Raw genomic sequence first — 19258 nt, forward strand, 5'->3', positions numbered from 1 at the left:
GTAGTAAAAGTAAAATTCAAACTATAGATATTCTTAGTTATGATTGTCATGTGTTAAATGATAATTAGGAGATTGCTTTCGTTGCTTAAAGGTAAGAGGAAATTGTTTAAAAAATCATCAGAATTATATGTGAGCAAAGTCTTGGTACGGTTTTCTTTTATATTGATTAAATTATGAGTAATGGCAAATGAGTTGCCATTTTTGCGGTGTCCTCTTTTTTATGACTTTGTCCTCCTTTTTCACTATGCTCTGTCCTCTTTTTTACATGTATGTGTCTGGTCACCATATTCTCATGAAGATTTGTATCTTATCTTCGAATCAACGCGACCACTTCATGAGAATAGTGTACCCCCTTACCCAAAGGAGCATTCGTCTGCAGCGTGATTTTCTGATCGCAAATCTGATTCAATCGTTCCACACACATTTTAAACAATTTTCATCTCCATAAAGAGATTTCCAAGAAAATAGATCAATGAACTAACTAATAGGAAGCACAATGTAGTAGAATAAGTTTACAATGGTTTGAATGTCTGTGGTAAGGAAGATAACGCTTGTAAGTTATAAACAAAATACACTTTTTTTATTGGGCGAATTGAAAATATGTTCTTTTAACAGTAGCACCTTGCGTCTGCTGTCAAATTACCAAAGGTGGGGGGAGGGGGTACAACTAGATTTACGGATTTAGGGGGGTACAGTACCTCCCTTCAAAAATTTGAGGAGGTACAATGTACCCCTGTACCCCCCGTTCCTGCGCCACTCGGCCGGATTACTGAGAGGGCGGACTATTGAGGGCCGGATTAGCGAGAGTCTAGTGTATTATATAATTTGCTTAGGTGAAGGGAAAAATTGGTCCAAAAAGGGAAATTGTGCTCTCATATTGTGGCAACACTGATGGAGATAGTGATATTTGAGGGGAGTTTGTGTTTACTGTTTATCTAGCCACAGGAACTGTTTCCGCCACGTTTCCGTATTGGAATATTCCTTGCCGTATTGGTAAGAATTGAGTTGTCTTCAGAATTGTATAAAAAATGCGTTGCTCTGTTTTGTTTATAAAGCTTACTTTATTTCCTACAATATTTACAGAGTTTTTGGAAGTAAGAAAATTTCAAACTACCTAGTTAGGGGGAAATTTAGTTATGTATTCTTTTGATAGAAAATCGACTCGCGGAAATATGACATCATAGAAGCAGCATAAACATATTACTTTTGATGTTTGTCATCGTCGTTTTTTTTACTAATCGCAGTACTTTGTTATGTGCCCCAAAGAGAATTTAGGCAGGAAATAATGGAGGTTAGATTCTGCTGCAAGATGAACATACATTGTTGATGATGCAACGATGCACATAACAAAGTACTGCGATTAGTAAAAAAAACAAACTACCATGACAAAGGTCAAAAGTAATGTGTTATGCTGTTTCTATGATGTCACATTTCCGCGAGTCGATTTTCGGAGCGATTTTGGTAAGAATTTACAATATAGAGAAAGTCTCCAATTTCGTTAATTTTTGGTATACTAACTAATTTTGGCCTCCTAATCACAAATCTGTTGTAAAAAACCAGGGGTTACATCTGGAAATTGTACATTTTGATGAAAAATTGTTCGTTAGCGCCAAAAACCATCCACGGGTAGCCCCACAAAACATCGACGTTAGCCCCAAAAACCATCCACGGGTAGCCCAACAAACCATCCACGGGTAGCCCCAAAAACCATCCACAGGTAGCCCCACGAACCATTCACACGAGGTTAGGTTAGGCCTGTTAGGTTAGGTTCCATTAGCACTCATTTCACCCCTAAATTCATCGAAAAAATAGGGATCGTACTAGAATTGAACATCATAAATCATTTTCGTGTAAAACAACGGCGTGGTTGGACACAATGACAGGAGATTACATTTTTGTTCGTAAAACTATGCATATACACCTATATATAAAAAAAATCAATCTGCTTTTTTTCAAATTTTCAGACGTGACCCCCGGGTTTTTTCAACAGATTCGTGATTAGAAGGTGAAAATTAGTTAGTATACTGAAAATTAACAAAATTGGAGACTTTCTCTATATTGTAAATTCGCTCCGCGATTTTACAATACAGGGAATTTCTCCATTTTGTCTGAAATTCGGCATACTCACTAATTTTGGCCCCCTAATCACGAATCTGGGTAACAGTAGTATAAGCCGGAGACACATTAAACTCGTTTCTTTTCAAATAAAAATTATTGCTACTTACCTCATATGCATAGCGGAAGATTTTTCAAGCTGGGGATCACTTTTTTTCCATGAAAAAAGCGTTATTTTTAACATTATAATCATTTATTGCTCGTTGCTAATTCGGCGGGCAAATTTTGACTCACGTTGTCTATCGTCAGCTGATGTGCAGTGTTTCAAAACTTATGAACCGATAAATGCTGCACAAACTATCCACAAAAGGTTTTTAAGCGAAATTTGAGGCTAGACTCTACTTTACGTCCTTATCTGCATGGTGATTGCTTCTTTGCGTTCGCGGTGCGCTATCGTGGTGCATCTCTTCGGGTAAGTACCTTTTTCTTTTTACACTTTCTGTTCACGATAGCCCCACTATCCATTCACGGGGTCGAGGTATGCCTACGAGGTTAGGTTAGGCCTGTTAGGTTAGGTTCCATTAGCACTCATTTCACCCCTAAATATGTGCTTCATCATCTTAAAATTCCTCAGTACGTTCAATTGCGCATATCCGGACAACATCGGTTTTTCTCGATTGACTCCTTCAGAAAATTTTTGCTCGCTTTGGGATTTACGTTGTTGAATTCCTTATAAAATAAGCTTTCCAACGATATATGACACGTATTCCTTAGGAAAAGGACGTAAACTAGAGTCTTACCTTACATTGGAAAAAAATCCGCTCACACGTCATCTTGTCAAACTTCCGCGTGGTTGCTACACTGTGAGGGGGTTACATAACCGAACGCGCGGAACATTTAATTCACGTAGTCGACGGTAATGGCGGCACGAGCTATCGTACAACGGAGATGCATGGTTGACGAAAAATACCTTATTTACAGGCAAAATACGTTGCACGATTCTAAAAAACTATTTCCCCGGCTTCAGAAAGTCCTGAAGAACGCAATTCCGTAAGTACTTTCTCGTCTTTTCTCCTGTAAATTTTAAGAAATCCGTCTCCGGCTTATACTACTGATACCCGAATCTGCAGTCAAAATTTGGGGCTCACACGTGGAAATAGCAAAATAATCTAAATTAAGTTCTTATTTCCACACCCTCGATTTCCAAATTTCCTGCCGATTCCGGGCTCCGCCCCTGGGGTAATTGACCTACCGCCCCCAACCGCTATCGCGGCCCCGCCTCCGCTCCACTCCGGCTCCTCGCCTATATCTATAGAGTCCCTGTTAAAGGCATGTTAGAAATTGGCCGGATTCACATGCCCCCAAATAAGCGCCAAATTTTAAGTGCAGATTCGTGATTACGAGGCCCAAATTAGTAAGTATCCCAAATTTTAAACAAATTGGATAAATTCCCTGTATTGTTAAATTATACCCGATTTTCTATCAAAAGAATCGGAGCAATTACAGAATACCGGGAGTATATCCGATTGCTTTAAAATGCGGCATACTTACTAATTTTGGCATCCTAATCATGAATCTGCAGTTAAAAATTGGCGGTCACGTCTAGAAAATGCGAAATAAGGGTCCGTGAACGAAGTAAATACCGGTGATTTATGAAGGAAACAACAATTTCTTGCAATGATTAGCGTTCAAAAGCTATGTTCATGAATACCCTGAATTTTAACTATGCTTACCTAACCAAACTTAACCTTACTTTACGTGAATGGTTTGTGTGGCAAGTATGTTTTCCACATTTACTGAAGATGCCATATTGTCACATGTAAAGCAACGCTGCATGGAACGGATAGCGAACTTCACTTGTTCACATCATCAAACATGGCGACCATTAGTATCGACAATAATAGCCGCAATGTATGCACGGTATTTCGCATTTTCTATATGTGACCGCCAGCCTGGCTTGTAAACACACGCTGTAAGCCTCTGGCCGTATGTTTACACTAATTGTTTGGCTGTTCTTCTTTGCTCAGATTATTTTTGTTCGGTCTAGGAACCACTAGGCATTATGTGTATGTGGCGATTACTTCTGCAGCAACAAGTTCCTTTTGTTTTATTGTGATTTCATCATGCTATGAATGCAATTTTAACATGGTTTGATTTCGATTGACGTCTGTTAACACATACTGTGAAGTTTTAGCGATATATGCTTTCGTGTTTAGGTTAGGCAGGTCAGGTTTGGTTCTCTTAGCATTAAAATGAAGTACCTAAATCTATCTACTAAGGTTCCGATTGTTATATGATTTTTTTTTTCAAATTCTCCTAGCAGGAAGACTAATTATCGGAGAATTTTGGCAACCATTGTCACACAAAATTTGAACCTTCCTTAAAGAAATGAGCGGTAACGGTTCCGATTGTTTTATGATTTCTCCTAGCACAAAGACTAATTATCGTAGAATTTTGGAAATCATTGTCACACAAAATTTGAAGCGACAGTAAATATCGTAGAAGCGTGGGAATGAATGTAGAAGTAATTTGGAACCTTAATAGAATGCATTAGGGACTTTATTTTAATGCTAAGGGAACCAAACCTAACCTGCCTAACCTAACCACAAAAGCATATATTGAACAAAACCTTAAGTAATTGCTAAAACTCTGCAGTATGTGTTAACATACATACATCGAAATCAAACCATGTAAAAATTGCATTCGTAGCATGATGAAATCTTAATAAAACAAAAGAAACATGGGCCAAATGAGCACTTTTTGGATTTCAAAAAAATATATTTATGTTGAAAAAAAAAATTAAAAATTACCTTACGCAAGCATGCACGCTTCCCCTGGACAATGTATTTTCATTAAAGTTTTAGTATCCGCAAAATGTCTGAAATTCCTTTATTTTCTTCTTTTTCACGTTGGTACTTACGTATTCTGCATTGCTAAGGATTCTTGAAGGTGGCATTTTATTTTTTTCACAAAAATAATTTCAGTTTTCCACATATCGAGTAATTATTGTTCGTTCGTTTTTTGGTTAAGTTACACACAATATGGCGGGCAAATCTTGACTAGCATTGTCTATGATCAGTGGGTGTGTGTAGTGCTTGCAGTGTTTCCAACCTTCTTCACCGAAAAATACCTACTTTCATGTTACTGATTTTGTATTTTTTTTCCGGGTTCGAAAACCCCACGAACCATGCACGGTAAGGTTAGGTTTGTTTAGGTTAGGCAAACACAGTTAAAACTGTCATTTTCAAAAATGTTCTTGGAAAACAACGGTGTGGTTGGAAACACTGACCGGGGGTTACATCATCAAACGCATGCAACATTTGGTTCACGTAGTGGAACGACATAGAGGCAACAGCTTTCGTGCATTGGAGAGACATTAATCTTCAAAAATACATGATTTACCAGTAAATTAAATTAAGCGATGGGAAAAAACACTTCCACGACCTTGCAAAAGTGTACGGAAAGTCAGTTCGGTAAGTACTTTCTCCTGTAAAATTGAAGAAATATGTTTCGTGGATACTAAAATTGTACTGTATGGGTAATATTTAAGTATTTTGTTTCAACATAAGTAACTTTTTTTCGGAATCCAAACAGTGCTCATTACTTTAAGGAAGGTACAAATTTCGTGTGACACTGATGGCCAAAATTCTACGATAATTAGTCTTCCTGCTAGGAGAATTTGAAAAAAATCATAAAACATAATAGAGAATAGAACTAGGCCCATGTGAGAGTGACAATTAACAACTCCAATGAACAGCACTCCAGTTCTTCCAGCAGTTCGGATGATGGATGTCAACCTCTTCCTCAGTCACCCTAAAGAGCGTGGGTGTGAGCACACATAATATTATGTCTTGTTTTAACTACAACATATCATACAAACTAACATATCAGGCACGTATCCAGGAATTCCTTTCGGGGGGGGGGGGGGGGCTCAACACCAATTTTTTAAGGGGTATAGTAAGAACCTCACAATTGTGTGTTCAAGACCAGAGGTGGCAATTGGGTTCCAAAACGGGTTGGGGGGGGGGGTGCGGAGGGCGTTGCAAGGAAAGTTTACTTTCTCTTGGTAGCCTAGGCTCAACATTAAGAGGTCATAATGTTGAGGCAAAAAAATAAAAAATGGGGAACAACTATCTCTTAAATCGTTGCCACTGTAAGGCTGTCATTTTAATCAGAATGTGAAATCGGAACATTTTTTACCACTCGACTCCTCTGTTTCCATGCATTAATATTGTGTGCCGGAACCATCTCAGTATGTGTGTTTGTCCATTTCATCTCATCAGACATAAAAACATCTATGGTGTCTTTGAGTGTTTTTACGAAGCTGTTACACATGCACGGGATGGACAATCCACTCGACAACGCGAGATTCAAATTGTGGGCTGCGAACTGGATGCAGACAGCTCTCGAATATTTCTCTCTGATTCGAGCCTGAACACCACTAACGTGTCTTGTCCTCCCATTTTTCAGCTCTTATAAAAGCCGAAACCCACCAAATTGTTCAGATTCAGGCCTTAGCACTCACAAGTGTTCAAAAATGCCTGTCACAGCTTCCGCTGTCTTGTCATATATCGGCACAAAACAAAGGAAGTCTTCTCGAATACAGGTGGATCACGAAACGATTAATGCACAGTGAAAACCCTTCCGTTCCAAACACATCTAATGTTTCGTCTCCCAGTATGATGAAATGCTTACTCATTTATCTCCAGTGACGTGCCCAAGGGAGGTTTGGTGAGGTAATAACCCCATTTAACCCAGTATTCCCCCTCTCCCTTCCGAAAATCCTGGGCACGCCTCTCTTTATCTCGGACATTTTTTAAAATCAACTCACCAGAAGTTTTTATCATCGTATTGGAGATTGAAGTAAGATGCGTTCTTCCTGCAGGTTTGGATATGATCCTTTACGGTTTGGATATGATCCTTTACACCTAACCTTAACAAGACCCTAATTTTCCATCCTTGTGACTTGGATTTTCAAGACTTAGGAAGGTTTCAGACCGAAGGGACACGCGATACATGTCGATTGGAATGGGCCAATCAACAGCGACGTTTCACACCGTAGCGACACAAAAGGCCGCACAAACCTAATTTCGATTTGTGAAATCCTCAGGCGACAAGGTGTGAAATCTCCCTTATTAGGCCACTGTCATTGTCACCTCGAAGTAGTAGCTCTTGTTGACCACAGAAAAAATTATCCTCAACCGGTGATAATGCTCCTCAGTTTTCTTCTCTCTCCTATATTTTCTGTGCTTGTTCACTATACAGGCAACAACTTACGATTTGATATACACAGGACATGTACTATGTAGACATTTTAACAAAAAATTGGTTGAAGTCAAGGATGGCTAGGTGGCTCAGTTGGTAGAGCCTGCAATTTCTGCCTAAAATGTCTACATATGCAACATCTTCTTGCTTTCTCTTCTCGACATTCATAAAATTTTCGGCTGTCTCTTTATGGTAGTTAAGTGTTTGAATGTGTTTCGAACCCAGTAGGCTTAAACAAAAGCATTTTTTATACCATGAAATTCTCGGACTGCATATATGAAATTTATTTCTGGCAAAACTAAATCATCACTCAAAACTTTGCTTTTCAGTTGATCAATGCAGTTTATTTCTGTTTTAATAAACCACTCCAATATCCGGTACTGCTGAAATATTCACTTTAGAGAGAGACCTTGGATCTCTTCGGCCCTCGAACTGAACTTGCACTACACTGAGGCCCCGGAAATTCTGCTGTCGTCAATGTCTTCATTTTCGAATCACTATATCTTATAAAGCAATCAGAGGATGCTGACTAGAACGTTCTGCAGATAAAACGATTCGTTAATATTGCCAGTAGTTGACTCCTTCCGTCATTCAAGAACGTACCCCCTCCCGCCTTCCAGAGATTAGAAATTACAACGAATCCCCCTAAGTGTAGTGCTACCTTTGTTGTGCAGCTTCCAAATGCTGACAAGTATCTACATAGTGCTCAAGTACGCTGCGAGAACACCGAAAGCACAAGAAAAGTGAACGTGCAATATTATCAACAACAGGGTTATAGAACATTCTCCGTCTTGCCTCGATAATTGTCTATCTCCTTAAATCATCGTCACATTATTCAAAAAGCCAAAAACCTGATTTTATCTAGTTTAAAATAAAAAAAATCCTGGGGGGTGGCTCGAGTCACCTCAGCCCCAGCTTGGATACGTGCTATTAACAATAACAGGGTTATAGAACATTCTCCATCTTGTCTCGATAATTATTTCTCCCAAATTATCATCACATTATTCAAGAAGAAAAAATCCTAGTTTTATCTAGCTTAAACACAAAAAATTCCTGAAGGGGGGGTTCGAGCCTCCTGATTCCCACCTTGGATACGTGCTATTGACAATAATAGGGTTATAGAACACTCTCCGTTTTGTCTCGATAATTATTTCTCTCAGATTTATAAATTTATTATCTTCACATTATTCAAGATGCCAAAAATCTAATTTTATCTAGTGTAAATTGAAAAATTTTCTGAGGGAGGGGAGGGCTCGAGCCATTAACTATAACAGGGGTATAAAACATGCTCTGTCTTGCCTCGATAATTATTTCTTTCCGTACATTATTTTCACATTATTTAAGAAGCCAAAAACCTAATTTTATCTAACGTAAACTGAACAATTTCCTGGGTAGAGGGTCTAGCCCCCTGTGCCCCATCTTGGATACGTGCTATTATCAATAACAGGGTTACAGAACATTCTCTGTCTTGCCTTGATAATTATTTCTCTCCTTAAATTATTGTCACATTATTTTATTTCACACCACAAGAAATCAAAAACCTCTTTTTATCTAGTGTAAACCTAAAACTTTGGGGGGGGGGCTCGAGCCCCCCAAGCCCCCTCTGGATACGTGCCTGTAACATACATACATACATATATATATATATATATATATATATATATATATATATTCGTAACTTCTTTAGAACAATTATTTATGTCTTTACATGTATGTATAAAATAAAAAATGTCAGCCAGTAGACAAATTAATAATTTTGTCTCATGTTTAATGATGGCATTTTTAAAAAAGCTGCTCACGGACTGTACTTGTTAATCTTTTCTTAATAGTTCATGATGTCTTGGGGTGTCGATCGTTTAATTTTATGCATCAAGGGGGGGGGGGGGCTGTTAATCGAAGCTTCTTTATTCTGGAGAAGTGTACCCACTCCTCCCTAACATACCTGTCAGCCAAAGATCTCCTATTTTCAGGTATTTCAGCTGTAAATTAACCGACTGGTAAGAATGTAGCTGATATACTTTGTCAATTAAAAAAAGACTGCACATATACAGCTTTTTTTTAAAAAAAAATGCACTAGTGGTAACATTTATTGAAAATAGCAAGAAATTAGTGTGGTTGTAAACACTGCTTTCGAAGGACAGATAACTCATGAGGGTTGTCACTGCCTCCGCGGTCTACTAAAATACTTTATCCCCAGAGCTCAAGTTGTGGTGCGAGACCTATAGTTTATTATATTTGTGGCTATGCAGACAGATGTTTAGGAATATAATTTTCTTATTTATCTGGTTACATAATCTGGTAATGGATAGAAATATCAGGTTGTTGCACATGAAATGTTGGATTTGGTAGTGAAACTTCAAACAGCAGTAACTATGATATACACTTCTCCCAATGAGGTACTAATGCATTAAAGAAACTCGTCGAAGACGTTTTTGACAGCTGCTTCATTAGTGAACCTTTTCTACACCAAAAAATGATCCAAATGCTTAAAAAAAGTGGTAATCTATTGGTGAGAGATCTGGTAAGTATGGTGGATACGGAAGAGTCTCAGTGCAAGCTGTATATTTTTTGCACTGTTGTTCTTGTCATATGGGGTCTTGCGTTGTTGTGAAGCACTAAAAATTCAGTTCTGTCGACCAATCTCGGCTGCTTAACTTGTAATTTTTTTTTGCATTTCATCCATCTGGGTGCAGAACTTATCAGCGTTCACTGTTTCACCAGTTTTCAAGAACGGATAGCGAAGAATACCAGGAGGCAACGATTATCATATAATATCTATTTTTGTCGCATGTCACTACTCTGTGGAAAAATGGAATGTTTTGATTCTGGGAGAACAGAGAAAGGCACAATTTGAGACAATACATCATGTGTTGTTTAGTGCTGGGAAATTGTGGACTAATGTACACCCAATGTCACTGCCATGCCCCATACAGTTTGGCAAGGATCAGACTCCCTAGTGCTTGCAGTTTGTCATTGTCAATGGTTGCTTTTAAGCGTCATATTACCGGATTGGAATATTTTGAACCATCGCTGTTTGGTTCTTTTATTTACTGTGTCAGGTCCAAATGCTCTGTTGATGTTTCTTGCTGCCCCTGCTGTTGTGGTCAAGTTTAAACGCTTAAAGAAAAAGTAAGCCTATTTCACTTATGCCCATGTTGTGTGTATACGATCACATGGCATTGCTAGCACCTGACAGATTCCTTGCTCACGTGCAGGGATATGTACCCATCACTTTCCGATCCACTGGCAGCATATTTGGGAATATCCAACTAACTTCATCCCAAAATCCGACATTTCATATGCAACAACCTGATAGCTCGATTATCCAAACTTGGTTTTTTTCTATTTTGACCAGTTAAGCAGTAATTTTGGCACCTTAATGAGTTTACACCCCTGTGTTTGTTTTTCATGTCATGCATGGCTATGTTTCCCATGTGATGGGACCAATTTTTACTTAAGCATGTTTTATCATAATTATTAGGATAACATACTTATAGCACATTTATCTGTATTTGACAGTGGGCACTAGATCATGAATGCTGAAGCTTCACTACCTGAATCTCATATTTCTGTTGCTGCCTCAGTAGAAGATGATGCGGCAATTCCTGGAAGAGCTGACAGAAAGAGGAAATCCACAGAAGAAAATACAAGAGATGCCGTGGATGAGAAAGTTCCAAGACAAGAACTCGGAGAATATGGCTCACCCAAGCAGTTTGCAAATTCAATCGAGAAGTTGTTCAGAAATACTTCTAAATTTGACTATAGGACTCTAAAAAGTGAGTACTTTGAACTGTGCAGTCATGATTTCATCAGTGACACTGTAATAAATGATGCACAAAATTTACTTGCAGAACAGTTCCCGGAGATGAAAGGATTCCAGAATGTTCTTTTAGGGCCAGTTAGAGAATTCTCAAGAATTGACTCTGCAAATGAAACATTCATACAGATTCTACATTGCAAACCTCATGATCATTGGGTAACAGCTACGAACTGTAATTCTCAAAATAATTCTACCATATATATCTACGATTCGCAGGATGAGGAAATTCCGTCCCAAGCAGTCATGCAGATATGTGATATTGTTAGTTTACTGGACAGTAAAATAACGATCATCTCTCAACCTTGCCAAGTTCAAAATACAAGCAAATACAACTGTGGGCTATTTGCTATAGCCAATGCTTTGACATTGGCACGAGGGAATGATCCCGGAGTTGTAACCTACGACGAAGATGCAATGAGAGAGCATCTGTTACGATGCTTTCAAGAGGAACTAATTTCTCCCTTCCCCGCTTCCACCATTGAAGTGAAAATGAGCCAGAGAAGGGAAAAACGTTATCCACTCTGTTGGGTTTGTCACGAACCATTCACACACAAGGGTAGCGTCGAGAAGATTTGGATGAATTCTTGGGTGAAGTTTTGTCATAAGAGTTGCCTTTCTTCTGACACTACACCTTGACACCTTCGCATGATGATTTCAAGCTGGTTGTACTATGAACCACAACATAAAATGTAGGGAAAAGAATGAGCATATATAAAATATATGCATGTACACATTCACTGAATTATAGTGGAAATAAATGCTTCGCACATCTTCCAAAGTTTTGGAAATAAATGCTTCGCACATCTTCCAAAGTTTTTTCATCCAGAATTGAGCTATGCTCCACACCTTTGGTCACTTCTTCCTCATAATGATTCCAACTGTACAGTTATCAGCAATAAAAATGAGACACCTGCATCCTGAAGTATGGCATTGTGTGTGTTGATGTTAAATTTATTATTAAAGTTTGCACACTACCATGCATGCAAATAAAAGTTGAATATTATACAGGGTGTTCAGCCAAAAAGTGCAACCTCGATGCTGTTCTACAGAATTTTACTATGTGTCACTATATTTCTGGCAGTGTTTCAAGGCTTATCACAGGTTATATTCTAGATTGCAGTTGTGATGTACATCTCTGGGTGTATGCAGTGCAGGTTACCTCTGTGCACTTTGGCCTTAAGCAGGAAGAATTCTCAAAACTGTTAAGTGTAAAGGCCTGGCAGGCAACAGTCTTTTACAAATTATTTTGTTCCTAAAATACACTTGAAGCATGGTCATAGCAACATGGTTGCTAGTATTAGCTTCCATGCTTGTAATTTTCAGTAGCGGAACTAACTGAGTGACTAATTGTTTGAATAAATTTGCATCAACAGTACCGTCAGAAAACTGGTGCAGTTACCCTGTGTCTATCCGGAATGGCATCTAGGAAAGCAATTGAGAATTCTGCCATAAAATTGGAGAATGAGAAAGTGATTGTCTCAGGAAGCACTATTTGCACTAAATTCTTTACACACGTTATTTTTATCATGCACAAAAGTTCATAAAAAAACTTAGTAAAAATTTATTTTCAACTCCTCTTCATGCACACAAGATTGGGCTGGATCCAAACTGCAGAATGTAATTAAGTAAAGAGTCCCAGATTCAGTACTGGGTGGAGGCACAGAGTGGCTTGGACACCACTTTAAACTGTAGGTCTGGTCCCGATAGCCTCTCTGTTCATAAAGTGCACTTTTAAAGAAGCACAGACCCACGCCCGACCTTCCTAGTTGCCAGTCCTCTAAAATTCGTGCAACCCAGGAGCGAGGAACTTCCTACAGCTCATTTACACTTGTTTCCAGTTTTCTACTTTTTTTAGGAGTTTAATGCACGTTATTAAATTGTGAGTGCAATATGTGTACATTTTACTAGGATTGCTACTGTTCGCTGTCACTCGCTTGCTCATGGCTTGCTCCATCTGCCACCCAAAGATGACAGTTGTTCCTGCTGCTGAGGAACCTTGATCTTCCACCTTCAGCGGAATGGGCGAGGGGTGTGGAAGAGAGGGGGATGGGATTGCTCGTTTAAATGGCCAGCGAAGAAGCATTGAGGGCTTCTACATTCAGTGATGCCAACCCTGGATTATTGTTTTAAACCTAGCATAATTTGAACTTCGCTGGCATCCGGCACCCTGCGTTTGGCAAAGTGCTCTAAACATGTGTCTTTGGGAGACAGATAAATTTAATTCAAAGGAAGATACTTTGAAGAAAGGTATTTTAGATCTCATTTGTACTTCTCTAGCGGGCTTCTTCCAAACAAGACAAAGTAAGCTGACTAAAGGACAAGGTTTTACAATCACATCCCGGTCCATCCTCTTGTTTTAATCTTTTCTTTATACTCCCGGATTAGGAAATGAACATTTTATGAAAGGAAATGTGTAGAAAGTTGGAGGTCACAAATAAAACATACAGGCTGCCGTTCCCAATCGTCGAATTTTCTCCAACTTTTTCAAGCACACTATACATTGTAATAGATTTGATGGGCGAATAACTGTAGTAAATAATGGATAACCCAAGTTCCACAACTCCAAAATGGCTGCATAAATTGAACTTAAAACTACATAATTAGTTGCATTTAGAGCATAATTTAAGAGTTGAAGGAGCGATTCTTCTTATCAGGAGGCAACGCTGTCCTCAATACACACTACAACAGGCAGGGAGGACCCGACGAACGGCGAACCACAGATAGACAGACGTATATACATAATATCTGTGGTCGAACCAGCTTGGTTCACTCAAAAGTCCGAGGTTGTTATCGAAACAAATGGCACAGTGTGTGAATTTTTGCAAGCTAACTAGGCCCATATTCAGGATTTTTGTATTCTTTTAGTGGGGAAGATTCGGAATACTGGTGGAATATTAGATGCGACAACGACACTATGGTAGTATTGCAGCTGGACAAACAATTGCCTGTTTAATTGAACACATTTTCATATATTTTTTTTTGGTTCTCTCTTTTGGTCTGTTGATCATAACTTCCTACACCTAAGAAAAGCCACGAGTCGCCACTGGTGCAACCTTAGAACAAATCCAGGCTTTTCATCTCCAGATGCCAGAGTTTTGTATGTGATAACTTCTGCTGTCAACATGCATCCTTAACTTGTGATCAGTGGCAGCTCGTGGTCTGTTATACCACCCCTGTGAAATATTCACACCCGTTTTTGCATACATAATGAAGCTTAATACACTGCTCCACAAAACTTAAGCAACTCTGTACAACGTGGGATAGGTGAGATGTCGTGCCCATTCTACACTTGTATGAAACAAGTGCAAACATAAACAAGCACAGGCAGTGCGAGTGCCATGTATAACACGTGATCAGCACCATATAAACCAAGATTATCAGCTTGTGCCTGCCAGCACAAACCACAGCCTAGTATTGCCCCAGTCCTCAAGCAGTGAAATGGTGGTTCGTGCGTGGGATATTAAGTGTAGATACCTTGAAATGAATCGTATACATCATTTGAGTGACGTTGAGGTGGAATAATTGGACTAGTGGAAATGGGTCGGTCCCAAGTGGAAGTGGCACATAAATTCCATGTGAATAAAAGTGTCGTGTCAAGCTCGTGGCTTCGCTTCCAAAATGGTCCTACTGTCAGTAGACGTCATGGAGGAGACCGTCCGAGAATGACATCAGCAGCTGATGATCGGTTTCTCACAATCACTGCCAGACGTAACCACCAAGAGTCCTCCTCTCAACTTGCAAATGATATGTTTCAAGCTATGGGACGACGTCTTAGTCGTGGAACTGTTCGTAGGTGGCTGAATAAAGCAGGACTGTATGCCAGGAAGCTTGTGCTGTGTGTGCCATTGAAACGGGAGCACAAATGTGCACGATACACATGGTGTCAGGAACATGTAGAATGGGGAGAAGACCAGTGGGCACGACTGATGTTCTCTGATGAGTCTCGATACAGCCTGTCGTCTGATTCTGATCGGATATTCGTGTGGAGAGAGCCAGGAACACGATATCACCTTAAATTCATTGTTGAAAGGCCGTCATTTGGAGGTGGTTCCATCATGATGTGGGGTGGTATCATGCTGGATGGGAAAACGGACCTCCATATTGTGGAACATGGAACTTTGACGGCACAACGTTATCAGGATGAAATTCTCCATTCACGTGTTCACAATTTCTGTGGATCATTTGGTCTGGACTTCCTTTTTATGGGTGACAATGCATGCCCTCACCGTGCACATCTTGTGTCCGATATCTGGAGACAAGACATTACCCGTATTGAATGTCCTGCATACTCGCCGGACCTTAATCCAATCGAGCATGCTTGGGATTGTCTTGGGCAAAGAATAGCGCAGTGCAACCAACCATCATGAACAATTCCTGAACTGCGGACAGCCCTCTTAGAGGAAAGGCCCCGTCTTCCTCAAGACTTGATAACCAGTCTGATCTGCAGCATGGAGGCCAGATGTCGTGCCTGTGTGTCTGTTCGAGGTGGCCACACACCGTATTGACAGCCTGTGCCCTCCCAGATTCCATCTTTTCATGTAGGGTTATATTGGTCCTGAACTTTCTGGCCACCCTGTACACCATATCTGCATTGTTGGTGTTCATTTGTGTTGCATTGTGCATCTGTACCTTCCTTATGTTCATTAAACTTGGTGAATTGACATTTTCTTTTCATTTAGTCCTACTTCGTTCGAGTTGCTTAAGTTTTGTGGAGCAGTGTATATTGGCAACCCAAGTTTTGATCACCTTTCACTGAAAATGGGGCTATGACAGAGTTATACGTATTTCATGATTTTTTTCACACAATTTTTTTTACAAATTTCAAATAATTCGGAAATTATTTAGCCAATCACGAGAAGAGCGATGTTATTGTGCAGTATGTAATTCAGCATTCGATAACCTGACAAAATCACTCAAAACCTAGAAATACCGATCTACAATATCAATACTATTGTCGATTTGCAAAATATTTCATAAATACTTTCTCCCCCACTCTGCTGATATTAATGAACAAGGAGAATAATAACATTGACGTACACCAAAGAAACCGATCCAACTACCACACGAAGGAAATCAGTTGTAATCTATCTAGCTGATGTTTATTTCTAATGACAGCGTGATCAAACCAAGCAAATAACAGTACTCGCTAAGTTCACACTGCCCTGCTTCGTAATCGTACTTCAGAATTTTCCTTCTCTTCCGCCATATCCATATATTACTGCAGTTGCTACAGGCTTTGTAGCTAACTTCCCTCCAAAAATTCAATAACGTTAAGTCTGTTTTCTCTATGTACAGTTTCCCGTGAAATTAAACACTTTGCACTGAAACAGGAACGACCTTTTGACAGTGTTAAATAATTTTGTAACGCAGTAACAGCCACACAATGCAAAACAGCTGACTATTTGATGCACGCTTCCTCCCCTCGAGTTGATAATTTGGCTACTGTGCCACAGAGGCCGTTTATTTTGACCAAGATGCATGAAGCAAAGGCATGTTTAAAACACCCATTTTGGTTTCAGTTGCCCTCACCTCCTTTTCTTCCCCTGGTATGCTCGGGACAATATAACATCGAAATTTCCCTTTCATAAAAAGAAATCCCTCAATTTGCGATGATGTATGGGTTGCATCGACTCCTTCACACAATCTCCAATGGAATGGGTTTGCAACACTACCTTTCCTCACACACAGATCACTGCACTCACAGCTTTCCTAAATGATGCAACCTACCCTCACACGGCACTCGAGCAAAACACCCAATCAGCGTGCTCTACGCGACTGCTGCAACAGCGTCATAACGAGCGAAACTACCATTGTGTTCTTGCCCCGATCGCAGCCTGGTCTACTATAACGAATATTGTTATAAACACTATTTAAAATGCAGACTGTATTTAATATTTTATAATTCATGTCAAAAGTGTAGGTAATTTTCATATGACTCGATGTGAATAGTTTACGTGTTGTTTGAATGAGTACAGTTTTTACTCACTAGGTGGCAGTAGCCTGCAGTGCTGTCGCAAATAGTTTGATTTTTTGCTCAATAGATGGGCTTTGCGGTTTCTCGATGCATAGATGATGGGTATTGGTATGTAAAAATAAGGCGGATTACTTCATTTGTTTTTTATTTATATTTGGTCATCGCGATAACTGGTACAGCAAAGTGATAATTATGTAACTAATTGAAAGATTATGTCTTTAATGGGTGCTTAAATTGAAATATGGTCATAGACTTCAAAGAGATTAAGTGTGCATAAAATCTCTCAGAAATAAAAGAAGAAGAAGAAAGTGTTGACGGGAACTGGAACTTTTGAACGCGGGGAAAGGATCTCGAAAAAAAGATGGAGAACGAGAAAGTAGCAAGTAAATACGAGCGGTGAAGAATCAAAGGATATCGGATTTGTAAAGATAGTACAAGCTATTATTGATATCAAGTCCTAAGCGCAAGAGTTCGGGAAATACGGACATGATCATGTAACGTGACGAAGGATTATCAGATTGCAGGATAAGTGAAATTCACTGCCGGCTGTCAGAGTCACATGGTTTGTATTCGGAACAATAATGTAAGTACAAAATTCTTCTAGTATTGAAGTGACAACTGCGTGGTTGTTGAAGAAGCTTTGAAACATAACGTTTCAGTGATTGAAGCATGCATGCATTGTGTTATGGCCATTATATGTGAACTTCTTGAGTCACGAACCTAGGAAAATAACAAAGGATGTGGCTTCGTCATATTGAAAATAATTTGATTACGGGAATTTGCTGAACGATAATATTTGCAAGGGATATGAATATGGACCTACAATGAGAATAAAATTAACATTTCATATTTGTTAATTGTAAAAGTGAATTGTTATGATTGTCACTCCAGGTCATGTGACCTTTTCTAAAACATGAGTAACCTATAGTTGAAGTGTGGAATCTATCACCGCTGTTATCAGCTTTAATGTGTTAAACAAGCTGTTTGAAGACATGTTTTCATAAATTAGTTAAACTTGAAAGCTATCCATTTTTTTTTTTATTTTGTTTAATTTTCCTATTGCAAAGGAAATCATGTCTGAAAGTGATCTTTATTTTTATTACTTGCTTTGTTAATAAATGTGCATTTCGAAACCGTGGTGTTACACATTCACCTAAATAATTTATCAGTGTAAAGAGATTTAATAATTTGTGTGCTAATAACTGTCTTCTCTTCCAGGAGGGGGGGAATTCAGGTTCACACTGATCATAATTAATTATCCTCTTTAGAAATATACAGATATCTTCATAGAATATCAATTTTAGAGTGATTTGCAAAAAAATCGTTGGTATTGACAAGTTAATTAAAGAATATTTAAGGAATTGCACACGTGTGAGATATATATATAGGGTGTCCAGATAGTAATGATAGATAAAAGTTAAGGTTCGGTGGGATTGGCAGGTTGTGTAAATTTCGCAATTAATACTTTAAATTTTGGAAAATATTCAGCGGTGGCTCACTTGTCATAGCTACCTATGCTACTGGCGAGGCGAATAGGGACGGGTTTGTCGGTTCGGTATTTAGTTGGAAGTTAAGGGGCAAGTTTGGGGAAACAGGTAGGGGTTCCTTATCGCGCTGTAGAGTATTGGATAAACCCTCCACAGTTAGTTCGTCTCACTACGCGGGTTGATACACAGGCTTCTCCACCATCTCTCTTGGTGGATCGGCGTGGGAACACTTGATGTTTCGAAGGAGATAGAGTTCAATAAATAAGTATAATAATAATGATTTGCATTACAGATTTATTTGAGTGTGCATGTGCGAATAGACAGAAGCCGCTACTGCTTGTGGTTCACATTTAAATCATTTATTGAATAATGTACATAAGGATTTTGTAGTATCAGAATCACTTTTGGTGAAAGTACCTAAATCTTAGAATCATTTAATGGTGTTTATTAGGCTCTAAGAAAGGAAAAGAAAGGAAACAAAATACATGTACTAATGGGGTGAAGCTCATACGAAAGGAAATGTATTATGTAAACTGTAAACACACTTAAATTTATCTTGATTTAAAATTCAATATATTTTATAGGCATAAAAGTAAACATTTTGTATAGAAAATTATACAAAATACTAATCATGTTAAACCATAAATAGTGTCGTTA

The 19258-nt window shown here is 38.9% G+C and overlaps 1 protein-coding gene across 2 annotated transcripts; it reads left to right on the forward strand.

Annotated features, from left to right (window-relative positions):
- Window positions 1–928: 928 nt before the first annotated feature.
- On the forward strand, window positions 929–12064 carry LOC145994330 (uncharacterized). Of its 2 annotated transcripts, none has more exons than XM_083130438.1 (2): window positions 929–993; window positions 10840–12064. In XM_083130438.1, the coding sequence occupies exon 2, from the start codon at window positions 10853–10855 to the stop codon at window positions 11774–11776; it is 924 nt and encodes a 307-aa protein (XP_082986564.1). In that variant the 5' UTR covers window positions 929–993; window positions 10840–10852; the 3' UTR covers window positions 11777–12064. The 2 variants fall into 2 exon arrangements, with proteins under 2 accessions (XP_082986564.1, XP_082986565.1); XM_083130439.1 differs by lacking the exon at window positions 929–993 and adding an exon at window positions 1398–1461.
- Window positions 12065–19258: the final 7194 nt, after the last annotated feature.

Source organism: Lepisma saccharinum, chromosome 10, assembly GCF_977018435.1.
Source record: "Lepisma saccharinum chromosome 10, izLepSacc3.1, whole genome shotgun sequence".
NCBI classification, from domain to species: Eukaryota; Metazoa; Arthropoda; class Insecta; order Zygentoma; family Lepismatidae; genus Lepisma; species Lepisma saccharinum.

Excerpts from the sequence above, each read along its gene's own strand:
- LOC145994330 (XM_083130438.1), top strand. The coding sequence starts at position 10,853 with ATGAATGCTGAAGCTTCACTACCTGAATCTCATATTTCTGTTGCTGCC.